At 43.1% G+C, this 27,387-nt stretch overlaps 1 protein-coding gene across 1 annotated transcript in view; it reads left to right on the forward strand.

Annotated features, from left to right (window-relative positions):
* Positions 1 to 643: 643 nt before the first annotated feature.
* The window catches only part of LOC121547193 (conserved oligomeric Golgi complex subunit 7), a 38,761-nt gene continuing 12,017 nt past the window's right edge, over positions 644 to 27,387 (forward strand). The window contains exons 1-10 of the mRNA XM_041858333.2: positions 644 to 934; positions 1,054 to 1,261; positions 12,473 to 12,621; positions 12,842 to 12,958; positions 15,529 to 15,697; positions 16,190 to 16,272; positions 17,125 to 17,247; positions 17,571 to 17,769; positions 19,839 to 19,966; positions 23,841 to 23,995. Coding sequence (XP_041714267.1) covers positions 1,099 to 1,261; positions 12,473 to 12,621; positions 12,842 to 12,958; positions 15,529 to 15,697; positions 16,190 to 16,272; positions 17,125 to 17,247; positions 17,571 to 17,769; positions 19,839 to 19,966; positions 23,841 to 23,995 — 1,286 coding nt within the window. The 5' untranslated portion in view covers positions 644 to 934; positions 1,054 to 1,098. The remainder of the gene's footprint in view (positions 935 to 1,053; positions 1,262 to 12,472; positions 12,622 to 12,841; positions 12,959 to 15,528; positions 15,698 to 16,189; positions 16,273 to 17,124; positions 17,248 to 17,570; positions 17,770 to 19,838; positions 19,967 to 23,840; positions 23,996 to 27,387) is intronic.

A 27,387-nucleotide genomic window follows, 5' to 3' on the forward strand; every position in this document is an offset into this window, starting at 1 on the left:
GAGTGATATATGCTTCAGTAATATTGGCCTTTTAGCATTCATAGCAATGGTTATGAACTGTACTGCAGGGATGGAACGTAAGTTGCAGAAAATTGAGGTTGTGGTGGCAGCTGCAGAGAAGTATTTGGGTGTACAAGATTTGACATCAGAAGAGTTACAGGGTGTGTTGAGTGGTGGTGTCTAGTCCTTTCAGGCTGCCTGAGGTAGGACTAGATAGGTTTAAATAGTCGAGTAGGGTGGTGGGTTTTTAATGAATTTCGGGTAAGATGGTAGGGTATTTCTTGATTTATTTTCCTTTTTTTAAGCAAAGTACAAGGGAATTATACTCCAGTCTAGTTGGTGGCATAATGCAACATTTATTGGATGCCAACTGCCTTTAAACCTCATTGAAGAAGGCCACCATGAAGCAGGATTTGGTTTTTAAACATGGAACTTCAAGTGTAACACAAATACATTCGTTCCTCCATACTTTATTTTAATCTATAATTGATGGTGAAGGTTAACCTCGTGGATACTTTGAATTAATATTTAATAAAATGTTATATAATCTTTATACATTGTCGAGCAGAGATCATTGCAATGGGGACGCGACATAGGAACCATTTATCCTAATTTGCTTCTAGGGGAAGATCATTGAGTGAGCTCAAACCGGAATTTGCTGTCATCTGTCAACAAAGCTGAAAATCAGATTATTTTTTAGATGTTTTAGTCCATTCAAACTCTGGAGGAGGCAGTTGCTTTGCTCGAACTCTATTTAGTTATTATGGTCATTTGATTGTCATGGGCTGTTTATTTTCTGCTCGTTTCTAAACTTGTAATGGGGAGAAATTAGATTGTTTCAAATGAAAAGAAGCAGATCTACATATCACCCGGACTTGGCTAACGTTATCCTGCATTTGAAGTCTATGTGCATGTCACATGCAGAAGTGAAATGGTGAGTGTTACTTGTAATATACATGTAGCTACTATTTGATAAATATATGCGCCATATAGTGAATATTTTTGCTAATTAACGAAGCTGTCAATGCCCAACTTGTTTTAATCCCCATACAGAGCGTTGGGTTCTCACCAGCTATCTGAAGTTTTTCGGACAGCAAAATGGACTTCTCAAAATTTCTGGACGATGATTTCGATGTTAAGGATTGGGTGAATGGGGCCTTCAAGATGCAGAAGGATGCGCCTGGGAAGGCAGATGCGCACGCGGCAACGCTGGTCATGAAACTGCAGGTGTTCATCCAGGAAGTCAACAACGCAATAGAGGGTAACCAAAGATTTGTTTAACTAACGTTAACCTGTGGGGTAACTGTGACATGGGACATACTCTTTTCATGCCACTTCGATACAGCTACGAACGGAAGTGATTTTCGTAGCAGGTTAAGAGTGCATTTTGGCTAACCTTTTTCCTAACGTCCTAGCTAATTCTCCTAACCTGCTACGAAAAAGTAACTTCCGGTCGTAGCTGTATCGAAATTGCGTGAAAATAGTGTTTCACACTGTGACGGGACATATACTCTGGGCCAGACCGCTCATTATGCAGGATCTGAGCTAAACTGACCAAGCTGTACCTCCAACAACACATACAACCTCACATAATTCTGCCCAAAAACAATGACAATTTCTCTCAACCAGTGGCATATGCACATTTTTGGTGAGCGCTGATACCACCCTGTGATAAGCAGTGCCCAAAGGCAGGGAAACAATATTTATCTTATCCATTCCCAGGGTGCTGTTGGAGAGATGCATCACTGCAGCACATTCCGTCAAAAAAATTATCTAACATAAATCGTGTAGCAGATATAGCATATTGTAGAAATAGTATGTGGCCTTTTCTGTATAAAATGTATGACAATGTAATGAGACGGAAACTTTTTACATCATGCAGGTTTCTCCGATCAAATAGCCTAACCTAAATGGCACTCAATCAAATAAAAAATGTGCTGACATGTTAACAAACATATACTAAAAACAGGACAGGTCAAAGTAAAATGGACAATATAGAATGGACAATCAGGCTACTCACAACTGCTGTCCAGGAGTTTCATCCCGTGAGCTAAATTTTCATGATTGGTGGTTTAAAGTTTGTATCAGTACATTTTTTAAGAGCTGATCATAGCGAAAAAGAAAATACTTCTGCATTTCCCGCTGTGTAATAAACACATTGCAATTAGGCTCAGGATAACTCCTCCTGATAAAGTTGGGTAGCTGATATTCAGAGCTTAAATAGCCAAATTGATTAGTCATAGGAATCAGGACTAATAAAGCCAATGCAACGGCCTGTTTTACAAACAGTGAGCCTACCACATAGATGGGCATTCAAAAAATTATATTGCAGGCAGACATGGTAGGCTGTACCTTAGTAAGCACGAACCGACGCTGACGCCTTTTGGACGTCTTTTTGTTGGTGTAGTCCGGACCGGCCTTGATTTCTACAGATTTTGGTTTTTGGTCCAGATCAAATCTGAACCAATCATAGACATTCTAGATTTGCAGGGGGCGGCAGGGCGGCCAGGACCAGTCCTGCATATACTGAACAAAATAATAAAGAAACATGTAAATAAGCTACGGACAACGAACACGATTGCATTTTATCAATGGCAATTTGAATGCACAGAGATACCTTGACGAGATCCTGAGGCCCATTGTTGTGCCGTTCATCTGCCACCATCACCTCATGTTTCAGCATGATAATGCACGGCCCCAAGTCGCAAGGGTCTTTACACAATTCCTGGAAGCTGAAAATGTTCTTCCATGGCCTGCATACTCACCAGACTTGTCACCCATTGAGCCTGTTTGGGATGCTCTGGATCAACGTGTACGACAGCGTGTTCCAGTTCCCGCCAATATCCAGCAACTTCGCACAGCCATTGAAGAGGAGTGGGACAACATTCCACAGTCCACATTCAACAGCCTGATCAACTCTATGCAAAGGAGATGTGTCGCGCTGCATGAGGCAAATGGAGGTCACACCAGATACTGACTGGTTTTCTGATCCACGACCCTACCTTTTTTAAAGGTATCTGTACATCTGTATTCACAGTCATGTGAAATCCATAGATTAGAGCCTAATGAATTCATTTCAATTGACTGATTTTCTTATATGAACTGTAACTCAGTAAAATCTTTGAAATTGTTGCATGTTAAGTTTATATTTTTGTTCAGTGTCCTAGGAATGTTGAACGAATCGGCTACTGCACAGTCACTATGGGGAGCTCATTCTAGAGCGCCTGGTTAAATTGTGCAAAATCTCTAAATGGTTAAACTAGTGAGAAATATGGGATTATTTAACAAATCTGTGAATTTGCTTCATTTACTATCATCGTAAATTAAGATATAGAATAATTTTGCCATATCTAGTTAGTATATTATGCTACTTTCCATGATGTGGACAGTATGTGTTACTATATTACACAAGCAGATGTTTTGACCACATCGAATTGGGGGGAATTAGACAATTTTTACCGTAGATTGGTGATGTTTAAAAGTTTATTGTCAATAAAATGACACAAGATCAGTTGCTTAAAACAGATCAATATCTTTGGTTTTGTACTCTTGATTTTGTCATATGCGCTGGGGTCACAGGACTTAGAACGCAGGTATCATTTTCTTTCTGAAATGGTATGGATAATTCGGAATGCTCTCTCTATAAAAGTTGCTGGCCACACCAATAAACTGACTTGACAGTCAACTATCACTTAAATAGCAGCCAATTGTTGTCACTGTTGATATCTTATGGTGGGTCGTGATTCGTTGAGGATAACTAACAGAAAGTGGTTTCTTACTTTCTCCGTGATTGCAGCCTCCCGAAATAAACATCTGCCGTTTCAAAATATAGATACAAGCCTACTAGAAGTTCTCATCTAACCAACCATGTATAGGTTATTCGAAGTTTCCATGTGGCCTTTGAATAGTTTAAACAGCGCTACACCCCAATTGTTTGCCCTCTGTTCTTTTGATATCAGCGTGATATCGACGTAAGTGATTAACAAAGAAAGTGTTGCGTTACACTTACCATGTTAGCAACCCACTTAAATCAAAATGCAACACTTCAAAATGTAGCTAGCTGTCTTCTACAAATTGTCCTGTAATCAGTGGTGTACACATTATTCCCAGATTCTGTGTGATTTTTTTTTTAGCTGTGTTAGTTTTAACAGGATGTGCAACCTCATCTCCCCCTCTCGCGCAATTGAATTCAATGTGACAATCGATGAGTGATTTCTCCCATATCAAAATGTAACATTCCAAAATGGAGCTGACTGTGTTGTGCAGGTTGTCCTTTAACCAGTGATGTAAAAATATCTCCAGTTGCTACAGTGAGGGGAAAAAAGTATTTCATCCCCTGCTGATTTTGTATGTTTGCCCACTGACAAAGAAATTATCAGTCTATAATTTTAATGGTAGGTTTATTTGAACAGTGAGAGACAGAATAACAACAAAAAAATCCAGAAAAACGCATGTCAAAAATGTTATGAATTGATTTGCATTTTAATGAGGGAAAGAAGTATTTGACCCCCTCTCAATCAGAAAGATTTCTGGCTCCCAGGTGTCTTTTATACAGGTAACGAGCTGAGATTAGGAGCACACTCTTAAAGGGAGTGCTTCTAATCTCAGTTTGTTACCTGCATAAAAGACACCTGTCCACAGAAGCAATCAATCAATCAGATTCCAAACTCTCCACCATGGCCAATACCAAAGAGCTCTCCAAGGATGTCAGGGACAAGATTGTAGACCTACACAAGGCTGGACTACAAGACCATCACCAAGCAGCTTGGTTAGAAGGTGACAACAGTTGGTGCGATTATTGGCAAATGGAAGAAACACAAAATAACTGTCAATCTCCCTCGGCCTGGGGCTCCATGCAAGATCTTATTATTATTTATTATTATTATTATTATTATCTCACCTTGTGGAGTTGCGATGATCATGAGAACGGTGAGGAATCAGCCCAGAACTACACGGGAGGATCTTGTCAATGATCTCAAGGCAGCTGGGACCATAGTCACCAAGAAAACAATTGGTAACACACTACGCCGTGAAGGACTGAAATCCTGCAGCGCCCGCAAGGTCCCCCTGCTCAAGAAAGCAAATATACATGCCCGTCTGAAGTTTGCCAACGAACATCTGAATGATTCAGAGGAGAACTGGGTGAAAGTGTTGTGGTCAGATGAGACTAAAATCGAGCTCTTTGGCATCAACTCAACTCGCCGTATTTGGAGGAGGAGAAATGCTGCCTATGACCCCAAGAACACCATCCCCACCGTCAAACATGGAGGTGGAAACATTATGCTTTGGGGATGTTTTTCTGCTAAGGGGACAGGACAACTTCACCGAATCAAAGGGACGATGGATGGGGCCATGTACCGTCAAATCTTGGGTGAGAACCTCCTTCCCTCAGCCAGGGCATTGAAAATGGGTCGTGGATGGGTATTCCAGCATGACAATGACCCAAAACACACGGCCAAGACAACAAAGGAGTGGCTCAAGGAGGACATTAAGGTCCTGGAGTGGCCTAGCCAGTCTCCAGACCTTAATCCCATAGAAAATCTGTGGAGGGAGCTGAAGGTTCGAGTTGCCAAACGTCATGCTCGAAACCTTAATGACTTGGAGAAGATCTGCAAAGAGGAGTGGGACAAAATCCCTCCTGAGATGTGTGCAAACCTGGTGGCCAACTACAAGAAATGTCTGACCTCTGTGATTGCCAACAAGGGTTTTGCCACCAAGTAATAAGTCATGTTTTGCAGAGGGGTCAAATACTTATTTCCCTCATTAAAATGCAAATCAATTTATAACATTTTTGACATGCGTTTTTCTGGATTTTGTTGTTGTTATTCTGTCTCTCACTGTTCAAATAAACCTACCATTAAAATTATAGACTGATCATGTCTTTGTCAGTGGGCAAACGTACAAAATCAGCAGGGGATCAATTTTTTTTTTCCCTCACTGTATGTGTTTTTTGAGTTGTGATAGTTTCAACAGCACATAACCCCCCCCCATGAGTGATTTATTGCCACTTTTTCTTTGCATGTGCAGTTTAAGATGCTCGTTTTTAAAGTAATATGATTACTGTTGTTGCACATGTACACTACCAGTCAAAAGTTTGGACACACCTACTCCTTTTTTCTTTATTTTTACAGTTTTTTACATTGTAGAATAATAGTGAAGACATCAAAATTATGAAATAACACATATGGAATCATGTAGTAACCAAAAAAGTGTTAAACAAATCAAAATATATTTTATATTTGAGATTCTTCAAATAGCCACCCTATGCCTTGACAGCTTTGCACACTCTTGGCATTCTCTCAACCAGCTTCATGAGGTAGTCACCTGGAGGGGGGGGTATACAGAAGATAGCCCTATTTGGTGAAAAACCAAGTTCATATTATGGCAAGAACAGCTCAAATAAGCAAAGAGAAACGGCAGTCCATCATTACTTTAAGACATGAAGGTCAGTCAATACGGAACACTTCAAGAAATGTGCAGTCGCAAAAAACATCAATCGCTTTGATGAAACTGGCTCTCATGAGGACCGCCACAGGAATGGAAGACCCAGAGTTACCTCTGCTGCAGAGGATACGTTCATTAGAGTTAACTGAACCTCAGAAATTGCAGCCGAAATAAATGCTTCACAGAGTTCAAGTCACAGACACATCTCAACATCAACTGTTCAGAGGAGACTGTGTGAATCAGGCCTTCATGGTCGAATTACTGCAATGAAACCACTACTAAAGGACACCAATAATAAGAAGAGACCTGCTTGGGCCAAGAAACACGAGCAATGGACATTAGACCGGTGGAAATTTGTCCTTGGGTCTGGAGTCCAAGTTGGACATTTTTGGTTCCAACTGCTGTGTCTTTGTGTGGGTGAACGGGTGAATTCCGCATGTGTTTTTCCCACCGTAAAGCATGGAGGAGGAGGTGTTATCGTGTGGGGGTGCTTTGCTGGTGACACGGTCGTGATTTATTTAGAATTCAAGGCACACTTAACCAGCATGGTTACCACAGCATTTTGCAGCGATATGACATCCCATCTGGTTTGGGCATAGTGGGACTTTGTTTTTCAACAGGACAATTTTTTAAATATTTTTTTATTTCACCTTTATTTAACCAGGTAAGCCAGTTGAGAACAAGTTCTCATTTACAACTGCGACCTGGCCAAGATAAAGCAAAGCAGTGCGATTAAAAACAACAACACAGAGTTACATATGGGGTAAAAAAAAACATAAAGTCAAAAAATACAACAGAAAATATATATACAGTGTGTGCAAATGTAGCAAGTTATGGAGGTAAGGCAATAAATAGGCTTTAGTGCAAAATAATTACAATTAGTATTAACACTGGAATGCTAGATGTGCAAGAGATTATGTGCAAATAGAGATACTGGGGTGCAAAAGAGCAAAATAAATAACAATATAGGGATGAGGTAGTTGGGTGGGCTAATTTCAGATGGGCTGTGTACAGGTGCAGTGATCAGTAAGGTGCTCTGACAACTGATGCTTAAAGTTAGTGAGGGAGATAAGTGTCTCCAGCTTCAGAGATTTTTGCAATTCGTTCCAGTCATTGGCAGCAGAGAACTGGAAGGAATGGCGGCCAAAGGAGGTGTTGGCTTTGGGGATGACCAGTGAGATATACCTGCTGGAGCGCAGACTACGGGTGGGTGCTGCTATGGTGACCAATGAGCTAAGATAAGGCGGGGATTTGCCTAGCAGTGATTTATAGATGGCCTGGAGCCAGTGGGTTTGACGACGAACATGTAGTGAGGACCAGCCAACAAGAGCGTACAGGTCACAGTGGTGGGTAGTGTATGGGGCTTTGGAGAAAAAACGGATGGCACTGTGATAGACTACATCCAATTTGCTGAGTAGAGTGTTGGAGGCTATTTTGTAAATGACTTCGCCGAAGTCAAGGATTGGTAGGATAGTCAGTTTTACGAGGGCATGTTTGGCAGCATGAGTGAAGGAGGCTTTGTTGCGAAATAGGAAGCCGATTCTAGATTTAACTTTGGATTGGAGATGCTTAATGTGAGTCTGGAAGTAGAGTTTACAGTCTAACCAGACACCTAGGTATTTGTAGTTGTCCACATACTCTAGGTCAGACTCATCGAGAGTAGTGATTCTAGTCGGGTGGGCGGGTGCCAGCAGCGTTCGATTGAAGAGCATGCATTTAGTTTTACTAGTGTTTAAGAGCAGTTGGAGGCTACTGAAGGAGTGTTGTATGGCATTGAAGCTCGTTTGGAGGTTTGTTAACACAGTGTCCAATGAAGGGCCAGATGTATACAAAATGGTGTCGTCTGCGTAGAGGTGGATCTGAGAGTCACCAGCAGCAAGAGCGACATCATTGATATACACGGAGAAAAGAGTCGGCCCAAGAATTGAACCCTGTGGCACCCCCATAGAGACTGCCAGACAACAGGCCCTCCGATTTGACACATTGAACTCTATCTGAGAAGTAGTTGGTGAACCAGGCGAGGCAGTCATTTGAGAAACCAAGGCTATTTAGTCTGCCAATAAGAATGCGGTGGTTGACAGAGTCGAAAGCCTTGGCCAGGTCGATGAAGACGGCTGCACAGTACTGTCTATTATCGATCGTGGTTATAATATCGTTTAGGACCTTGAGCGTGGCTGAAGTGCACCCATGACCAGCTCGTACACCGGATTGCATAGCGGAGAAGGTACGGTGGGATTCGAAATGCTTGTTGAAATTCTCAATTATTGTAGATTTATCGGTGGTGATAGTGTTTCCTAGCCTCAGTGCAGTGGGCAGCTGGGAGGAAGTGCTCTTATTCCCCATGGACTTTACAGTTTCCCAAAACGTTTTGGAGTTAGTGCTACAGGATGCAAATTTCTGTTTGAAAAAGTTAGCCTTTGCTTTCCTGACTGCTTGTGTATATTGGTTCCTAACTTCCCTGAAAAGTTGCATATCGCAGGGGCTATTTGATGCTAATGCAGTACACCACAGGATGTTTTTGTGCTGGTCAAGGGCAGTCAAGTCTGAGGAGAACTTGGGGCTATATCTGTTCTTAGTTCTGTATTTTTTTAATGGGGCATGCTTATTTAAGATTGAGAGGAAATTACTTTTAAAGAACAACCAGGCATCCTCTACTGACGGAATGAGATCTATATCCATCCAGGATACCTGGGCCAGGTCAATTAGGAAGGCTTGCTCTCTAAAATGTTTTAAGGAGCGTTTGACAGTGATGAGGGGTGGTTGTTTGCCCGCGGACCCGTTACAGACGCAGGCAATAAGGCAGTGATCGCTGAGATCCTGGTTGAAGACAGCGGAGGTGTATTTAGAGGGTAAGTTAGTCAGGATGATATCTATGAGGGTACCCATGTTTACGGATTTAGGGTTGTACCTGGTAGGTTCGTTGATAATTTGTGTGAGATTGAGGGCATCTAGTTTGGATTGTAGGATGGCCGGGGTGTTAAGCATATCCCAATTTAGGTCACCAAAAAATATGAACTCTGAGGATAAATGGGGGGCAATCAATTCACATATGGTGTCCAGGGCACAGCTGGGGGCTGAGGGGGGTCTGTAGCAAGCGGCAACAGTGAGAGACTTATTTCTGGAAAGGTGGATTTTTAGAAGTAGAAGCTCAAACTGTTTGGGCACAGACCTGGATAGTATGATAGAGCTCTGCAGGCTATCTCTACAGTATATTGCAACTCCACCCCCTTTGGCAGTTCTATCTAGACGGAAAATTATATAGTTGGGGATGGAAATTTCAGAATTTTTGGTGGCCTTCCTAAGCCAGGATTCAGACACTGCTAGAACATCAGGGTTGGCGGAGTGTGCTAACGCAGTGAATAACTCAAACTTAGGAAGTAGACTTCTGATATTAACATGCAAGAAACCAAGGCTTTTGCGATTACAGAGGTGAACAAATGATAGCGCCTGGGGAGTAGGAGTGATACTGAGGGCTGCAGGGCCTGGGTTAGCCTCTACATTACCAGAGGAACAGAGGAGGACTAGAATAAGGATATGGCTAAAGGCTTTAAGAACTGGTCTTCTAGTACGTTGGGTACATAGAATAAAGGGGGCAGATTTCTGGGCGTTGTAGAAAAGATTCAGGGCATTATGTACAGACAAGGATATCGAAGGATATGAGTAAAGTGGAGGTAAACCTAAGCGTTGTGTAACAATGAAAGAGATGGCATCACTGGAGGCACCAATTGAGTCGGTCTCTGCATATATGGGGGGTGGGACAAAGGAGCTATCTAAGGCAGGTTTAGCTGGGCTGGGGGATCTACTGTGAAATAGTACAATTAGAAATAACCGAAACAACAATAAGCTAACCATATTGACATGGGAGAGAGGCATAAAGCAATCACAGGTGTAATTTGAGAGAGCTAAGACAACAGCTGGTAATGACGACACCGTTTGGGCTGAGGCAAACATAAACAGGATGCGGTACCGTAAAAAGGAACAGTCCAGCAGGCATCGGCTGTATAGCTGAGTTATCATAAGGTCCGGTGAACAGCAATAGGATAGTTCGGGGGCTGCTAAAGCACTAGCGAGCAAGAGGCCATGGCTAGCGGGCCGGGGCTAGCAGATGGAATCTTTGTGGTCGACGTCGTAACGGGAAGCCTGTTGTAACCACATCAGACGATTTCGTCGGCAGACCAGTCGTGTAGGATCAGCGGGGCTCCCTGTCAACACTAGGTGGTCCCGTCCGGTTGACAGAGAGGTAGATAGCCGGGAGATGGGCCTAGCTCAGGATGATTAGCCAAACCACAACGTCCATTTTATTGCAGCTAGCTGGTAGCGATGAATCCGGATTTAAAGGTCCAGTGATTCAGTGATTCCGGCAGAAAAACTGATATGTTCTGGGTCGATAACTTGCTGTGCAGACAGTGCAGACTGGCCGAATAATAGTCCAGGCTAGAGCTGGCTGGTAGGTGGTGCAGGCCACGGACAATGGTGAAAAACCGCTAATGGTAGCTGATAGCAAGTAGCTAGTTAGCTGGCTACTTCTGTCCGGTAGACCGAGAGGTAGATAGCTGGGATATGGGCCTGGCTCTAGGCTAGCTCGAGGCTAACTGGTGCTTGCATAGGGGGCAGTGGTGATTAGCCAAACAGCAACATCCATTCGGTTGCGGCTAGCTAGTTGCGATCCGGTGATTAATGTCCAGTGATTAAATTATTCCGGCAGAAAAATCCAATGTTCTGGGTGAAATACCGCTAACTGTGGCTAATAGCAAGTAGCTAGTTAGCTGGCTAGCTAGTTTCAACTGGAGATTCTAGATAAAAGGTAAGTCAATAATAGAATCCGTTCCACATTGAGTGAGGCGGGTTGCAGGAAAGTATATTTTGTAGAAGGATGAAAAGTCTGATAGGGAAATATGTACGAAAAATACAAAAAAACAGGGTATTTACAGGCTATTTACAGACACACGACAAAAACAGGACTGCACTACTACGCCATGACCCAACACACCTCCAGGCTGTGTAAGGGCTATTTTACCAAGAAGGAGAGTGATGGAGTGCCGCATCAGATGACCTGGCCTCCACAATCCCCCGACCTCAACCCAATTGAGATGGCTTGGGATGAGTCGGACGACAGAGTGAAGGAAAAGCAGCCAACAAGTGCTCAGTGTATGTGGGGACTACTTCAAGACTGTTGGAAAAGCATTCCAGGTGAAGCTGGTTGAGAGAATGCCAAGAGTGTGCAAAGCTGTCATCAAGGCAAAGGGTGGATATTTGAAAAATCTCAAATATATTTTGATTGGCTAAACACTTTTTTGGTTACTACATGATTCCATATGTGTTATTTCATAGATTTGATGTCTTATTCCATAATGTAGAACATAGTAAAACATTAAGAAAAATCCTTGAATGAGTAGGTGTGTCCAAACTTTTGACTGGTACTGTATGTGTAGATAGTACATTTTATGTTTTGGTTTTCAATATCACAAACTGTTTTTGCAAATTGGTTATTGATTTGGACACTTTAAAACTGTGACATGGGGCTATCTTTCAGTATGTTTTGTCAACAGGAAGCAGCGACAGCATTATTTTAAACTTAAGTTTTAGGAATTTAAATGGCACTTTCAACATTAATTTCCAATGGTATTGTACTTAATCAGGTAAAAACTGCTGAATGAGTCCAAAAACGTGCTGTGATTTATTTATTTTGATGACATACCAGAAATCACTAAAACGGGTTTGCCCTGCCTAGACATACTCAAATATTTGTGTCTCATGTTATTGTATGTTCCCCAAAGCTATTAAGGAAGTAAAATATTCCAGGTTCAGTTGTTAACTGAACTGGAAGAACCAAGAGTCATAGGCTACATATTCTTAACGAACTAAATGTAAGTGAGTGCAGGTCCATCTGACTTGGCACTGGCAGTTGTGTTGTGGTACCAATGCCATGTTTCCAGCTTCACAGATCATTTACGGACACAACAGGAAACATTTGACTAGTGCCCAGTCCTTGGCCCATCCTAATTTTTGTTTTTCAATTATATTTCAGATAGCAGTAACCAGGCGCTGCAGAACATGCCCAGAGTGCTGCGGGACGTGGAGGCACTGAAGCAGGAGGCGTCGTTCCTGAAAGAGCAGATGGTCTTGGTCAAGGAGGACATAAGGAAGTTTGAGCAGGACACTGTACAGTCCATGCAGGTATAGAGGCTATTTACATTACAAATACACAGACAGACCGGGTGAAATGACTTGTAACTAAGCAAAGACCCATAACACAGATGCAGCACATAATACTCTACTACGATCTAGCACCTGGACAGGATATCATACTATCCAAATAGGATAACAAGCTCACAATGTGCAAAATATGTATTGTATGTTATATTGTTCTTGATTCTGTCTTGATTCTGTGCTGCAGGTCTTGGTGGAGCTTGATCAGGTCAAGTCTCGCATGCACCTGGCTGCCGATGCACTACAGGAAGCAGACAAATGGAGCACGCTCAGTGCAGACATCGAGGAGACCTTCAAGACACAGGTGACATCAAACTACCTCTAAAACCTTTGCTCTCCTACCATGTGATATAGAACACTGGCGATTCACTCTGTGTACAGATTTTATACGTTTAGGATTCAGAATGATTATTTTATTGGGCACAGGTACATGTGATGACCATATTATTGTTGTTCAACAAAGAGCACTACACGTCCCGCCTTCTTGGTGTTCTTTAATAGTCTGAGATAGTCACTTGTTAAGATATCCCAAAATGGTAACTCCTCAGAAGGCAGAACTAGACATTCATGTCGGTGGTGTCACTGTAGAGATCCCACATTCATGGGAAGCCATAGGATCTACTGATTTCAAATAAAATACAATTGTATTTGTCAAATGCGCCAAATACAACAGGTGTAGACTTAACGCTGAAATGCTTGCTTACGAGCCCTTCCCAACGATGCAGAGTTAAAAAATAAAAATAGTAACTGAAGGAATAAAATACACATGAATGGAGCTATATACAGGGAATACCAGTACCAGATCAATGTGCATGAGTATGAGGTATTTGAGGAAGATATGTACATGAAGGCAGGGTAAATTGACTAGGAATCAGGATAGATAATGAGAGTAAAATAAAGAACAGAGTAGCAACAGCAGCATATGATGAGTATAAAAGTGTGTTTGTGTTGTGTTGGTATGCATGTGTGTTTGTTGTCGTGTGTGTACCTGCGTGCGTATGTAGTGTATGTGAATGGGTCTGGGTTTTGTGTGAGAGTGTCAGTGTAGTGTGTGTATATACACTGAGTGTACAAAACATTAAGGACACCTGCTCTTTCCATGACGTACACTGACCAGGTGAATCCAGGTAAAAGCTATGATCCCTTATTGATGTCTCTTGTTAAATCCACTTCAATCAGTGTAGATGAAGGGGAGGAGACGGGTTAAAGAAGGATTTTTAAGCCTTGAGACAGTTGAAACATGGATTGTGTATGTGTGCTGTTCAGATGGTGAATGGCTAAGACAAAATATTTAAGTGCCTTTGAATGGGTTATGGTAGTAGGTGCCATGCGCACCGGTTTGTGTCAAGAACTGCAACGCTGCTGGGGTTTTCACATTCAACAGTTTCCCGTGTGTATCAAGAATGGTCCACCACCCAAAGAACATCCAGCCAACTTGACACAACTGTGGGAAGCATTGGCGTCAACATGGGCCAGCATCCCTATGGAACGCTTTCCACACCTTGTAGAGTACAGCCACCAATTGTGCAAGTTCTCCCACTTAAAAAGATGAGAGGCCTGTAATTTTCATCATAGGTACACGTCAACTATGAGAGCTGGGACCAAAGTAACAAAGCCTACCATCAGTAACACACTACGCTGCCAGGGACTCAAATCCTGCAGTGCCAGACGTGTCCCCCTGCTTAAGCCAGTACATGTCCAGGTCCGTCTGAAGTTTGCTAGAGTGCATTTGGATGATCCAGAAGAGGATTGGGAGAATGTCATATGGTCAGAAGAAACCAAAATATAACTTTTTGTAAAAACTCAACTCGTCGTGTTTGGAGGACAAAGAATGCTGAGTTGCATCCAAAGAACACCATACCTATTGTGAAGCATGGTGGTGGAAACATCATGCTTTGGGGCTGTTTTTCTGCAAAGGGACCAGGACGACTGATCCGTGTAAAGGAAAGAATGAATGGGGCCATGTATCGTGAGATTTTGAGTGAAAACCTCCTTCCATCAGCAAGGGCATTGAAGATGAAACGTGGCTGGGTCTTTCAGCATGACAATGATCCCAAACACACCGCCCCGGCAACGAAGGAGTGGCTTCGTAAGAAGCATTTCAAGGTCCTGGAGTGGCCTAGCCAGTCTCCAGATCTCAACCCCATAGAAAATCTTTGGAGGGAGTTGAAAGTCCGTGTTGCCCAGCGACAGCCCCAAAACATCACTGCTCTAGAGGAGATCTGCATGGAGGAATTGGCCAAAATACCAGCAACAGTGTGTGAAAACCTTGTGAAGACTTACAGAAAACGTTTGACCTGTGTCATTGCCAACAAAGGGTATATAACAAAGTATTGAGAAACTTTTGTTATTGACCAAATACTTATTTTCCACCATAATTTGCAAATAAATTCATTAAAAATCCTACAATGTGATTTTCAGGATTGTTTTTTCTCATTTTGTCTGTCATAGTTGACGTGTACCTATGATGAAAATGACAGGCCTCTCTCATCTTTTTAAGTGGGAGAACTTGCACAATTGGTGGCTGACTAAATACTTTTTTTCCCCACTGTAATTGCAAAAGGGTTTTCTACTGATCAGTTAGCCTTTTAAAATGATAAGCTAGGATTAGCAAACACAACCTGCCATTGGAACACAGGACTGATGGTTGCTGATAATGGGCCTCTGTACGCCTATGTAGATATTCCATTAATAATCTGCCGTTTCCAGCTACAACATTTACAACATTAACAATGTCTACACTGTATTTCTGATCAATTTGATGTGATTTTAATGGACAGAAAAATTGATTTTCTTTCGAAAACAAGTACATTTCTAAGTGACCGCAAACTTTTGAACGGTAGTTTAAACCTCCAGCGCTCTCTCGTTCCCCAGGATTTGACAGTGATCTCCTCTAAGCTCACCGCCATGCAGAACAGCCTAGCCATGCTTGTGGATACGCCAGACTACTCTGAGAAATGTGTCTACCTGGAGGCTCTGAAGAACAGGCTGGAGGCCCTGGCCAGCCCCCAGATAGTAGCCACCTTCAACTCCATGTCTGTAGGTAAGATACTGTTTGTAAAGGATGCGATTGAGAGTTTGAATATTGAATCCACATTAGTTTAGACATCTGGTTCAGACCATGCCAAGGTCTATGGTGGTTTTCCTATACATTGGTCTCCTAAGTAATTGCTGATTAAACTGTTGACTGAATACTGTTGAAATTAAGTGTTTGCCTCATAACCTGAATCAAGTATTTAAAACAGGCTCTGCTGTAGCCGGCCGCAACCGGGAGACCAATGGGGCGGCGCACAATTGGCCCAGCGTCGTCCAGGGTAGGGGAGGGAATGGCAGGCAGGGAGGTAGCTCAGTTGATAGAGCATGGCGTTTGCAACGCCAGGGTTGAGGGTTCGTTTCCCACGGGGGGCCAGTATGAAAATAATAATGTATGCACTAACTGTAAGTCGCTCTGGATAAGAGCGTCAGCTAAATGACGTAAATGTAAATGTAAATGTAATAAAGTAATTTCTCCTCTTCATGCTTTTCTTCCCTGTAGACCAAGCCAAGCTGTTTGTGAAAGTCTTCACAGAGATAGACAGAATGCCACAGCTCCTTGCCTACTACTACAAGTGTCATAAGGTATGTATTGCATTCATCACTGATTCATTGAATCAGTCCCTCCAGGGTTTCACAATCTTTTTTTTGGTGATGTCTGCGGCCAAAAATGCTTGCTTTTGCGGCAGCTTTACAGATTGTTGTTTTGATCATGTTCAGTTCATGTAAAGCAGTAAAAAGTCATGTGCTCAGTTCTAGTACGATTTTAAGCAGAATAGCCTCCGTCTCTATGCTGCCTGCAGCATGATCAGTTTTCTTGCGTGCACATATGATAGACAGTTGTTGGTCTGAGCACGTCTCTGGAGCCGCTGTGCTGAGCCGGAGGAGCGTGTATCAATCAATCCTTCATTGCGATTCATTGCGGCCAGCAGTTCAAACAAACCTAATAATGATTCTCGAGTCAGTAAAACGAGTCATTCAAAAATAATGAATAATTCGCAAGCTGCACATCACTATCACAGATTTCCTTGCTTTCCCTTCAGTCATGGTGATCTGCCGCTGCTGTGGTGGCTGTTCGGACATCGTTTTCACATGCTTTGCATGACTTTCTCGTGTTCCAACACAACGTTATATGGAGTGCAAAACAATTTGCCCCCACTTTAGCTGTGACTTTTGTTGGTAAATTAAATGGATTCCTGTTCATTGTTCTGCCCGTCAGTCGTAATCTGTCAGTCATCAACCCTCTTTTGATTTGACCTTTTATGCAGTAAAGGTGCGGTGATTGGTCAAAATTGTAAGCTCTTGCATATTATGCATGAATTGGTTGATTTTGCATGAATTATGCGATTGCAGAATCGCGGAATCCTGGAGGGACTGTTCAATGTAATTGCTAGGATCTTACAGGGTTTATCTGTAGGACTGTGTGTTTGTTTTCAGGGTCAGCTGGTGAGTGTGTGGCAGGACCTGTCTCAAAGTGAGCTGAGTCTGAACCAGCAGCTGGCTGAACTCTACGACACCCTGCTCTCCACCTGGCACTCACAGCTACAGTGGAGCAGCCAGGTACACTAAGAGACACGCTGTCTCATACCGTAACACACACAACTAGGCATCTTCCACACACTTCATCTCACTGTAAAACACACAGCTAAGTATCCTCACACACACTCTGTATTGTCCAGCAACACACACCCTAGGTATCTTCACACATTCATACCATAAATTACACACGATTTTCATAGCATAACTTACGCTGGTAGACTGTACAACAACACACAAACATGTCCGCAGAGCTTCAAGGGAACACGATCTTCCATGTATATTTTGTAATCTACAGCCTAACCCCATGTCCCCAACTGACTGTATCATCTACCCTCCCCCACCAGGTGTTTAAGAACCCGTACGAGGTGGTGACGGTGCTGCTGATCCAGACCCTGGGGGCCATGGTGCCCTCCATCCCTGTGTGTCTGAGCACGGCCATGGAGCGCACCCCCCAGGAGCAGCGGATGGACACCCTGCTGGAGCTCCACCACACCGCTGCCACCTTCGGCAGGAGCCTGGAGCAAGCCATGCTGCCACACCTGGGTCTGTTCACCTGCTACTACACCTATGTATTTGTAGGCCTATAATTTGTATTTAACAGGGACATGCATATTAATCAACGATCAGTCAATACTGAGGTGCGAAATAGTGCTGGATTTAGCTAGACAGCTTATTTTCATCCTTGATCAGTTGTTAATCAACAGTGAGAGTGATGATATAGATTTTAAGATTGATTGATTTGGCTTGACGTTTGCACTTTTGGGACTATTCCATAGGGAACATAATTATAGTACGGAAACTAAATTAAATGCAGCTCAAGTATTTGAAAGACCTGCTCATTACATGTTTATAGTGACTAATGAATTGTAATTATATACAGTGGGGAAAAAAAGTATTTAGTCAGCCACCAATTGTGCAAGTTCTCCCACTTAAAAAGATGAGAGAGGCCTGTAATTTTCATCATAGGTACACGTCAACTATGACAGACAAAATGAGATTTTTTTTTCTCCAGAAAATCACATTGTAGGATTTTTAATGAATTTATTTGCAAATTATGGTGGAAAATAAGTATTTGGTCAATAACAAAAGTTTCTCAATACTTTGTTATATACCCTTTGTTGGCAATGACACAGGTCAAACGTTTTCTGTAAGTCTTCACAAGGTTTTCACACACTGTTGCTGGTATTTTGGCCCATTCCTCCATGCAGATCTCCTCTAGAGCAGTGATGTTTTGGGGCTGTCGCTGGGCAACACGGACTTTCAACTCCCTCCAAAGATTTTCTATGGGGTTGAGATCTGGAGACTGGCTGGGCCACTCCAGGACCTTGAAATGCTTCTTACGAAGCCACTCCTTCGTTGCCCGGGCGGTGTATTTGGGATCATTGTCATGCTGAAAGACCCAGCCACGTTTCATCTTCAATGCCCTTGCTGATGGAAGGAGGTTTTCACTCAAAATCTCACGATACATGGCCCCATTCATTCTTTCCTTTACACGGATCAGTCGTCCTGGTCCCTTTGCAGAAAAACAGCCCCAAAGCATGATGTTTCCACCACCATGCTTCACAGTAGGTATGGTGTTCTTTGGATGCAACTCAGCATTCTTTGTCCTCCAAAAACGATGAGTTGAGTTTATACCAAAAAGTTCTATTTTGGTTTCATCTGACCATATGACATTCTCCCAATCCTCTTCTGGATCATCCAAATGCACTCTAGCAAACTTCAGACGGGCCTGGACATGTACTGGCTTAAGCAGGGGGACACGTCTGGCACTGCAGGATTTGAGTCCCTGGCGGCGTAGTGTGTTACTGATGGTAGGCTTTGTTACATTGGTCCCAGCTCTCTGCAGGTCATTCACTAGGTCCCCCTGTGTGGTTCTGGGATTTTTGCTCACCGTTCTTGTGATCATTTTGACCCCACGGGGTGAGATCTTGCGTGGAGTCCCAGATCGAGGGAGATTATCAGTGGTCTTGTATGTCTTCCATTTCCTAATAATTGCTCCCACAGTTGATTTCTTCAAACCAAGCTGCTTACCTATTGCAGATTCAGTCTTCCCAGCCTGGTGCAGGTCTACAATTTTGTTTCTGGTGTCCTTTTGACAGCTCTTTGGTCTTGGCCATAGTGGAGTTTGGAGTGTGACTGTTTGAGGTTGATAACAAGTTCAAACAAGTTCAAACAGGTGCCATTAATACAGGTAACGAGTGGAGGACAGAGGAGCCTCTTAAAGAAGTTACAGGTCTGTGAGAGCCAGAAATCTTGCTTGTTTGTAGGTGACCAAATACTTATTTTCCACCATAATTTGCAAATAAATTCATAAAAAAATCCTACAATGTGATTTTCTGGAGAAAAAAATTCTCAATTTGTCTGTCATAGTTGACGTGTACCCATGATGAAAATTACAGGCCTCTCTCATCTTTTTAAGTGGGAGAACTTGCACAATTGGTGGCTGACTAAACACTTTTTTCCCCCACTGTATAAGGATGAATCCTAACTTTAGCACCACCCATGTAATTCAAACTTTTCCTTAGGATTGACGTTAATTAGCGATTTGGGGGGAAAGTTCAGTGCTCAGACCTCAAGGTACTGTAGACATACGTTGTGATTGTACCTCTCAGGTGAGAACAACTTGCTGAAGGTGAATGAGCTGGTCAGTTCCCTGTACGACCCCTACAAACCCTACCAGCTGCAGTATGGAGACCTGGAGAAGTCCCACCTCCTCATCCAGATCAGCGCCATGCCCCTGGTGAGACAGACACACACACGTACAGTCAGGTCCCAAAAAAAAGAAGGAAAAAAAAGATTTTGTTCAACAAGTAATACTTTACCCCCCAGTAGGTATGAGTTTTTTATTTTCTGCATATGATTTCTATTTTCGGCGCCAAACCCATCACTGGTGTGCGTGGCCAAAGAGCTCTCAGTGGATTACTCTCCATATAGCCGCAGGCATCGCACTTGCAATAAAATAAAATAAACAATAAAATAAAAAAAACTGTGGAACAGATTGGCTAGTGAAACGCACACTCGGCCCTCTGATTGGACTAGCAAACTGTCAATCAGCACAGGTCGGGTGAGCTAGCGAACAGGGAGAGTTGATTTCCATAAATAAATATGCAGCTCCCAAAAAAAATGGTGATCAAGAATATTAACTGTTTTACTTTGCAAGCTCACCAGCATTGGGGCATCAAGCAACAATTGCTAGCATAGGCCTACTGGTCTTTATGTCAAAATTGCTTGAAATTAATAATTTACTTATGAAGCTTGCATTTAGAATTTGTTGTTAAAATTAATTATTACACAATCAAAATGTGTTGTAGACAAAATAATGAAAACGTCTGTTTGGTAGCCTCAATAAATAGACATGTTTGTAGTTGATTTTTTTTACTTGACTTGAGACTTGACTTGAAAAACTTGTGATGACTTGCTCATAGAATGCACGACTTGGACTTGACTCGACCCATTCTACTTGGGACTCGACTTAAGACTCGGACCTTGTGACTTGAGACTTGCTTGTGACTCGAATAGTAGTGACTTGGTCCCACCTCAGTTTTATGCACTCTTTATCAAGGGTGCCAATAATTTGGGACCTGACTGTACGTACGGATATAGGGTTGGGCGGTACACCGGATATACCGTATGCTGGGGTATTTTGAAATACCCACGGTATGATTTTCAATACCGTTGAAACTTTTCCTTAAGTTTAAATTTTTTTAATTTAGACTTTTTAAGTAAATACCGTCAACTTGTGCATTAGGTTACAAGATAAAGCAGATTGCGTTCTTCATTTCACCTGTTGCATAATTTTTCAGCTTGCTGGTAATTTCCCAAAACAGCTGAGCCATTCACATGTTGTTTTGTTTACAACAAGTGCACAATGAGAATTACTGTGCAGCATGCAGGAGTTGATCAAGTTAGTCAAACAAACAAGCTAACGTACCTTTCTTGCAGTTTCTCACGCAGGAGCACTCTGAGGTGATTCAAGTTAATTGTGTTTCGCGCTGCAGAGCTTCTGTATTGCGCATTGGTCACTCGCGCTCTTGTCCTTGGCGTGCCGTTTCTCGCGCAGGTGCATTCCTGAGGTGATTCAAGTGAATTGTGTTTCGCGCCGCAGAGCGTCTGTATCGAGCACTGGTCACTCACGCACTGGTCACTGGCGCGCTGTGTTTCTTGAGTTGCAGGCTGCCTGCCACAGCTCACAGAGCTAAATAACCATCAGAACTGTGTTGAACCCGGACAGATCTATTTACCAAGAAAAGTGAATGTGCTTTACAGAACTTTATTGAAACTATGTTTGGTAGAAATAGGATGTTTCTTTTGGTGTGGTGGCAATGATTCTGCCGTGGCGCAGCGCCACACTTAAATGAACGCAGAGGAAACACTCTTACACACTACTAAATGTTTACCAGCTAGATACAGTATCTTTATATTATTAAGTTAACCGTCTAAATGTGCTTAATACTCTCCAGTTGTGTATTCTTTGCTAACTTGCTAGTTATCTTAGTATCAAGCATCCCCTTCTGGATCAAGATCCCTTGATCCAGAAGGGGATTCACAAAACCTTCTTAAGAAGAAATGTCTTCTTAACTGCCACAGACTTATGAAGAAAGTTAAGCAAGTTGCTATTCCTCAATAACGTTATTGGAAATGTTCTTAATTTTTTTCCTATGATTCTTCCTAAGAAAAAAGTTAAGAAGAAATGGGATTCTTTAAAATAATGTTTTAGGATTTCTACTTGGAAATGTACTTAACTTTAGGACAGCTAAACCCTTGTCGCCACTGCCACAGACACTGTTGGCTACCGGACATTTACTTACAGCAAGAAAACGAATTAAACACACATCTAGCTAGCTAGTAATTAACAATATATTACAATATTCTATTAGTGTTAAATAGCTAGCGTTAGCTAATGTCGTTACTAGTAGCTAGCTAACTTAACGGTCACGCAGTCCCTCTACCACCGTCTCTCCAATCATGGACAAAACCTTCTCCCCGATGGCAGAGACAGACTCGGCCACTCTCGCCCATCCTCTCTTTTTGGTCTCTGTAGTGAACCCGCAGTTATCAGGTCTCCCCAACAGCAACCTTTTTCCTGGCTGGTATTCCTTCCACCATCACATGAAGCTCGTTTTGAAAATAACATTTGTTTTTGTGTATAAAGGGTTTGCTAAAAAAAATTACATTCTCGAGACATAAAGCAGATAAATAAATGTAATAAAATGGAAATATCAACACTTTATTATAGTGGGCCAAATCCTACCATCCCTGTGTCACGAACGTTGAGAGACGGGTCGGACCAAGGTGCAGCGTGAAAAGCGTACATGTTTATTACCTCAATAAACATACAACAAAACAAGAGACAACGTAACGTGAAGTCCAAAGGGCTATACACATACAAGGCTAACAGGAACAAGATCCCACAATACACAGTAGGCAATGGGCTACCTAAGTATGATCCCCAATCAGAGACAATGAGCGACAGCTGCCTCTGATCGGGAATCATACCCGGCCAGACATAGAAATAGAATAACCCCCCCAAAGGTGCGGACTCCGGCCGCACAAACCTGTCATAACAGGGGAGGGTCCGGGTGGGCTTCCCGCTTCGGTGGCAGCTCTGGCTCCGGCGTGACGTCTTCTCCCTTGCTGCCTAGCTTCCCCTCTCAGTCCTCCCACAATGCACCGATCCCTGTCTGGACCCTGGTGTGGGAGACCCCGAACCTGGAGAGGGGCTGACGTCTGGACCCGGAGTAGAGCCGCTGACCGGAGCTGAATTGGATCCCGGTGGAGCGGACTGCTCTGGCTCCGGAATGGAGCCGCTGACCGGAGCTGGACTTGGCACCGGTGGAGCGGACTGCTTTGGCTCCGGAGTGGAGCAACCGACCGGAGCTGGATCAGGCACTGGTGGAGCGGATTGCTCTGGCTCCGGAGTGGAGCCGCTGACCGGAGCTGGACTGGGCACCAGTATAGATACTCTTGTACCGGTTTCCTCCAGCATCTTCACAAGGTCCTTTACTGTTGTTCTGGAATTGATTTGCACTTTTCGCACCAAAGTACGTTCATCTCTAGGAGACAGAACGCGTCTCCTTCCTGAGCGGTATGACTGCTGCGTGGTCCCATGGTGTTTATACTTGCATACTATTGTTTGTAAAGATGAACGTGGTACCTTCAGGCGTTTGGAAATTGCTCCCAAGGATGAACCAGGCTTGTGGAGGTCGACACATTTTTTTTTTTTGTACTGGGCTACCTTCTGTAGCGCCAAGCGGTTGGATGCCGAGCAGTTGCCATACCAGGCGGTGATGCATGTACTTGTTAGCGTTTTGTTAGCATTCTGATAACAGACGTTCATTAGGCTTTTTTGTGTCCAGTGCTGGTAATACCGTATACCGTGGTATGGCACAAGGATGGTATGAAGGTATGAAAATCTGGATATCACCCAACCCTATACGGACACACACAACCCAACCCTGATACAATGGTAATTTCATATTTTAGTGTCATACCTGGGTAGGAGAGTGGAAAGGTGGAAAGGGACTTGACTGTGTACCTCTTTCCTTCTCTTTTCATTACATTTCTCTCCTCCCTCTACCTCTACCTCTTTCTCCTTATCACCCTCCCTCTATCAGGAGCGTGGGGAGGTGATAGACTGTGTGGAGGAGCTGAGTCACTCAGTGGGGAAGCTGTTTGGCCTGGCCAGTGTTGCTGTGGACCGCTGTGTCAAATTGACCGACGGCCTGGCCGTGTGTGGCCTCCTCAAGGCCCTCAAAGCCCTCTTCACCAAGTATGTATACACTACAACATAGTTGCACACACTTAATTACACTGCACAGTACACAGCTACAAAGGACAAACACTTACAGTGGGGTCCGAGTTATTGACACACTTGATAAAGATGAGCAATAATGACTGTATAACCGAAATAATGTAAATACTGAGCTATATTGTATGCTTAAAAAAATTGGGAAATTATTTTATGCTAATACAATTGCTCTGAGAAAGAGATTTTGTTTTACCCTTAACACTCATACCCATGGGTTGAAAATGGCAGATTTGGGCACTGATGAACGTCTAAATTGGAACGCAGTGACTACATGACGTCAGACATACTCTGTGCTTCACAGCGCTGTATGGGCTGTCTGAATTGCCTTGTCAAAGACGGAAAGATTGTATTTTATAACTTAGCTAGTTATGTTGGCAATAGAACAAGCTTTCAAATCATGCCCACCTGACCCAGATTGGGATTTATAATGGACCATTTTGGGATTGCGTAAACAACAACAGTAATTGTGTGATGGTGGGGATGCAGGGTTGTGTTCCAAACAAAATAACTACAATTGTGCTTGGTCTAGTTCCTCAACGGCACAGCTAGGAGAGCTCAAAAAAGCACCTTGTAGTTGAAGACTCTTCTTGGAGTCATAAAAATGTAATGAAATTACTTAGGAAATGTGCACACTTTGGGAGGTGTTTAGCCACTTGGAGACACCAGTTAGTCCTCTCACTCAAACCCTTGTAATGTTGTTGTCTTATGTTGCACCTACAACACATTTTCCAGTAGGGCCGGGACGATACCAGTATCGCAAAAAAAAAAAATTCATGACAAAAATGAAAACACAAATCAGGCTAAACTCTTTGCTCCTTTAAAAACCTGCTGTATGTAAAATATTGTGTGCTAGAGCTTCAAAAATAAATAAATGTGACTCAGGATGACAACATAATGATGTTTGTTTCCAACAGTAGGGCTGTTTTCCTAAAGAAGTTAAATCCGATTCATGTTTTGTTTCTTGTTTCCTTGCCACGATACTAACGAGTATCGCGATACTGGTATCGTCCCAGCCCTATTTTCCAGGAATGTTCTTATGTTACTGAATGTATCCAGAGTATTTTCAGATTTCGTTATCAACAAATGTTGGGAAAGTACAGTAAATGTAAAATGCACATAAAATCAACAGTGTGATGTTTGGATTCAGTCATGTGTCAGGTGAACTGTTATTGGTCACGTGCCGAATACAACAGGTGTAGACTTAACAGTGAAATGCTTACTTATGAGCCCATTCCCATTAACAAAATAAAAACGAACGAGGCTATATACAAGGAGTACCAGTACCGAGTCAATGTGCAGAGGATCGAGGTAATACAGTATGTACATGTGGGTAGAGGTAAAAGTGACTAGGCAATCAGGAATATAATAAACAGAGTAGCAGTAGTGTATGTAAAGTGTGTGTGTGTGGCGTCAATATGCATGTGTGTGTGTGTGTGTGTGTGTGTGTTGGAGTGTCAATGTAGTATGTGTGGTTAGAGTCTAGTGAGTGTGCATAGAGCCAGTGCAAGGGAGTCGGTGCAAAACAATTCAAACCAAGAAATATATAATAAAGGGGGTCAATGTAAATTGTCCGGGTGGCCATTTGATTAACTTTTCAGCAGGCTTGGGGGTAGAAGCTGTTCAGGTGCCTTTGGGTACCAGACTTGGCGCTCTGGTACCGCTTGCAGTGTGGTAGCAGAGAGAACGATCTATGACTTGGGTGGCAGGAGTCTTTGACAATTCTTAGGGCCTTCCTCTGACAACGCCTGGTATAGAGGTCCTGGATGGCAGTGAGTTCGGCTCCAGTGATGTACTGGGCCGTACGTACTTCCCTCTGTAGCCCCTTGCGGTTGGATGCCGAGCAGTTGCCATACCAAGCAGTGATGCACCCAGTCAAGATGCTTTCAATGGTGCAGCTGTAAAACTTTTTGAGGAACTGAGGGCCCATGGTAAATCTTTTCAGCCACCTGAGGGTGAAGAGGCGTTGTCGTGCCCTCTTCACGACTTTGTTGGTGTTTTTGGACCATGATAGGTCCTTAGTGATGTACAGTCGTGGTCAAAAGTTTTGAGAATGACACAAGTATTGGTCTTCACAAAGTTCGCTGCTTCAGTGTTATGAGATATTTGTGTCAGATGTTACTATGGTATACTGAAGTATAATTACAAGCATTCCATAAGTGTCAAAGGCTTTTATTGACAATTACATTACGTTTATGCAAAGAGTCAATATTTGCAGTGTTGACCCTTCTTTTTCAAGACCTCTGCAATCCTCCCTGGCATGCTGTCAATTAACTTCTGGGCCATATCCTGACTGATGGCAGCCCATTCTTGCATAATCAATGCTTGGAGTTTGTCAGAATTTGTGGGTTTTCGTTTGTCCACCCGCCTCTTGAGGATCGACCACAAGTTCTCAATGGGATTAAGGTCTGGGGAGTTTCCTGGCCATGGACCCAAAATGTCGATGTTTTGTTCCCCGAGTCACTTAGTTATCACTTTTGCCTTATGGCAAGGTGCTCCATCATGCTGGAAAAGGCATTGGTCATCACCAAACTGTTCTTGGATGGTTGGGAGAAGTTGCTCTCGGAGGATGTGTTGGTACCATTCTTTATTCATGGCTGTGTTCTTAGGCAAAATTGTGAGTGAGCCCACACCCTTGGCTGAGAAGCAACCCCACACATGAATGGTCTCAGGATGCTTTACTGTTGGCATGACACAGGACTGATAGTAGCGCTCACCTTGTCTTCTCCAGACAAGGTGTTTTTCGGATGCCCCAAACAATCGGAAAGGTGATTCATCAGAGAAAATGACTACCCCAGTCCTCAGCAGTCCAATCCCTGTACCTTTTGCAGAATATCAGTCTGTCCCTGATGTTTTTCCTGGAGAGAAGTGGCTTCTTTGCTGCCCTTCTTGACACCAGGCCATCCTCCAAAAGTCTTTGCCTCACTGTGCATGCAGATGCACTCACACCTGTCTGCTGCCATTCCTGAGCAAGCTCTGCACTGGTGGTGCCCCGATCCCGCAGCTGAATCAACTTTAGGAGACGGTCCTGGCGCTTACTGGACTTTCTTGGGCGCCCTGACGTCTTCTTCACAACAATTGAACCTCTCTCCTTGAAGTTCTTGATGATCTGATAAATGGTTGATTTAGGTGCAATATTACTAGCAGCAATATCCTTGCCTGTGAAGCCCTTTTTGTGCAAAGCAATGATGACGGCACGTGTTTCCTAGCAGGTAACCATGGTTAACAGAGTTAGAAGAATAATGATTTCAAGCACCACCCTCCTTTTAAAGCTTCCAGTCTGTTATACTAACTCAATCAGCATGACAGAGTGATCTCCAGCCTTGTCCTCATCAACACTCTCACCTGTGTTAATG

The sequence above is a fragment of the Coregonus clupeaformis genome, chromosome 31 (genome assembly GCF_020615455.1).
Source record: "Coregonus clupeaformis isolate EN_2021a chromosome 31, ASM2061545v1, whole genome shotgun sequence".
NCBI classification, from domain to species: domain Eukaryota; kingdom Metazoa; phylum Chordata; class Actinopteri; order Salmoniformes; family Salmonidae; genus Coregonus; species Coregonus clupeaformis.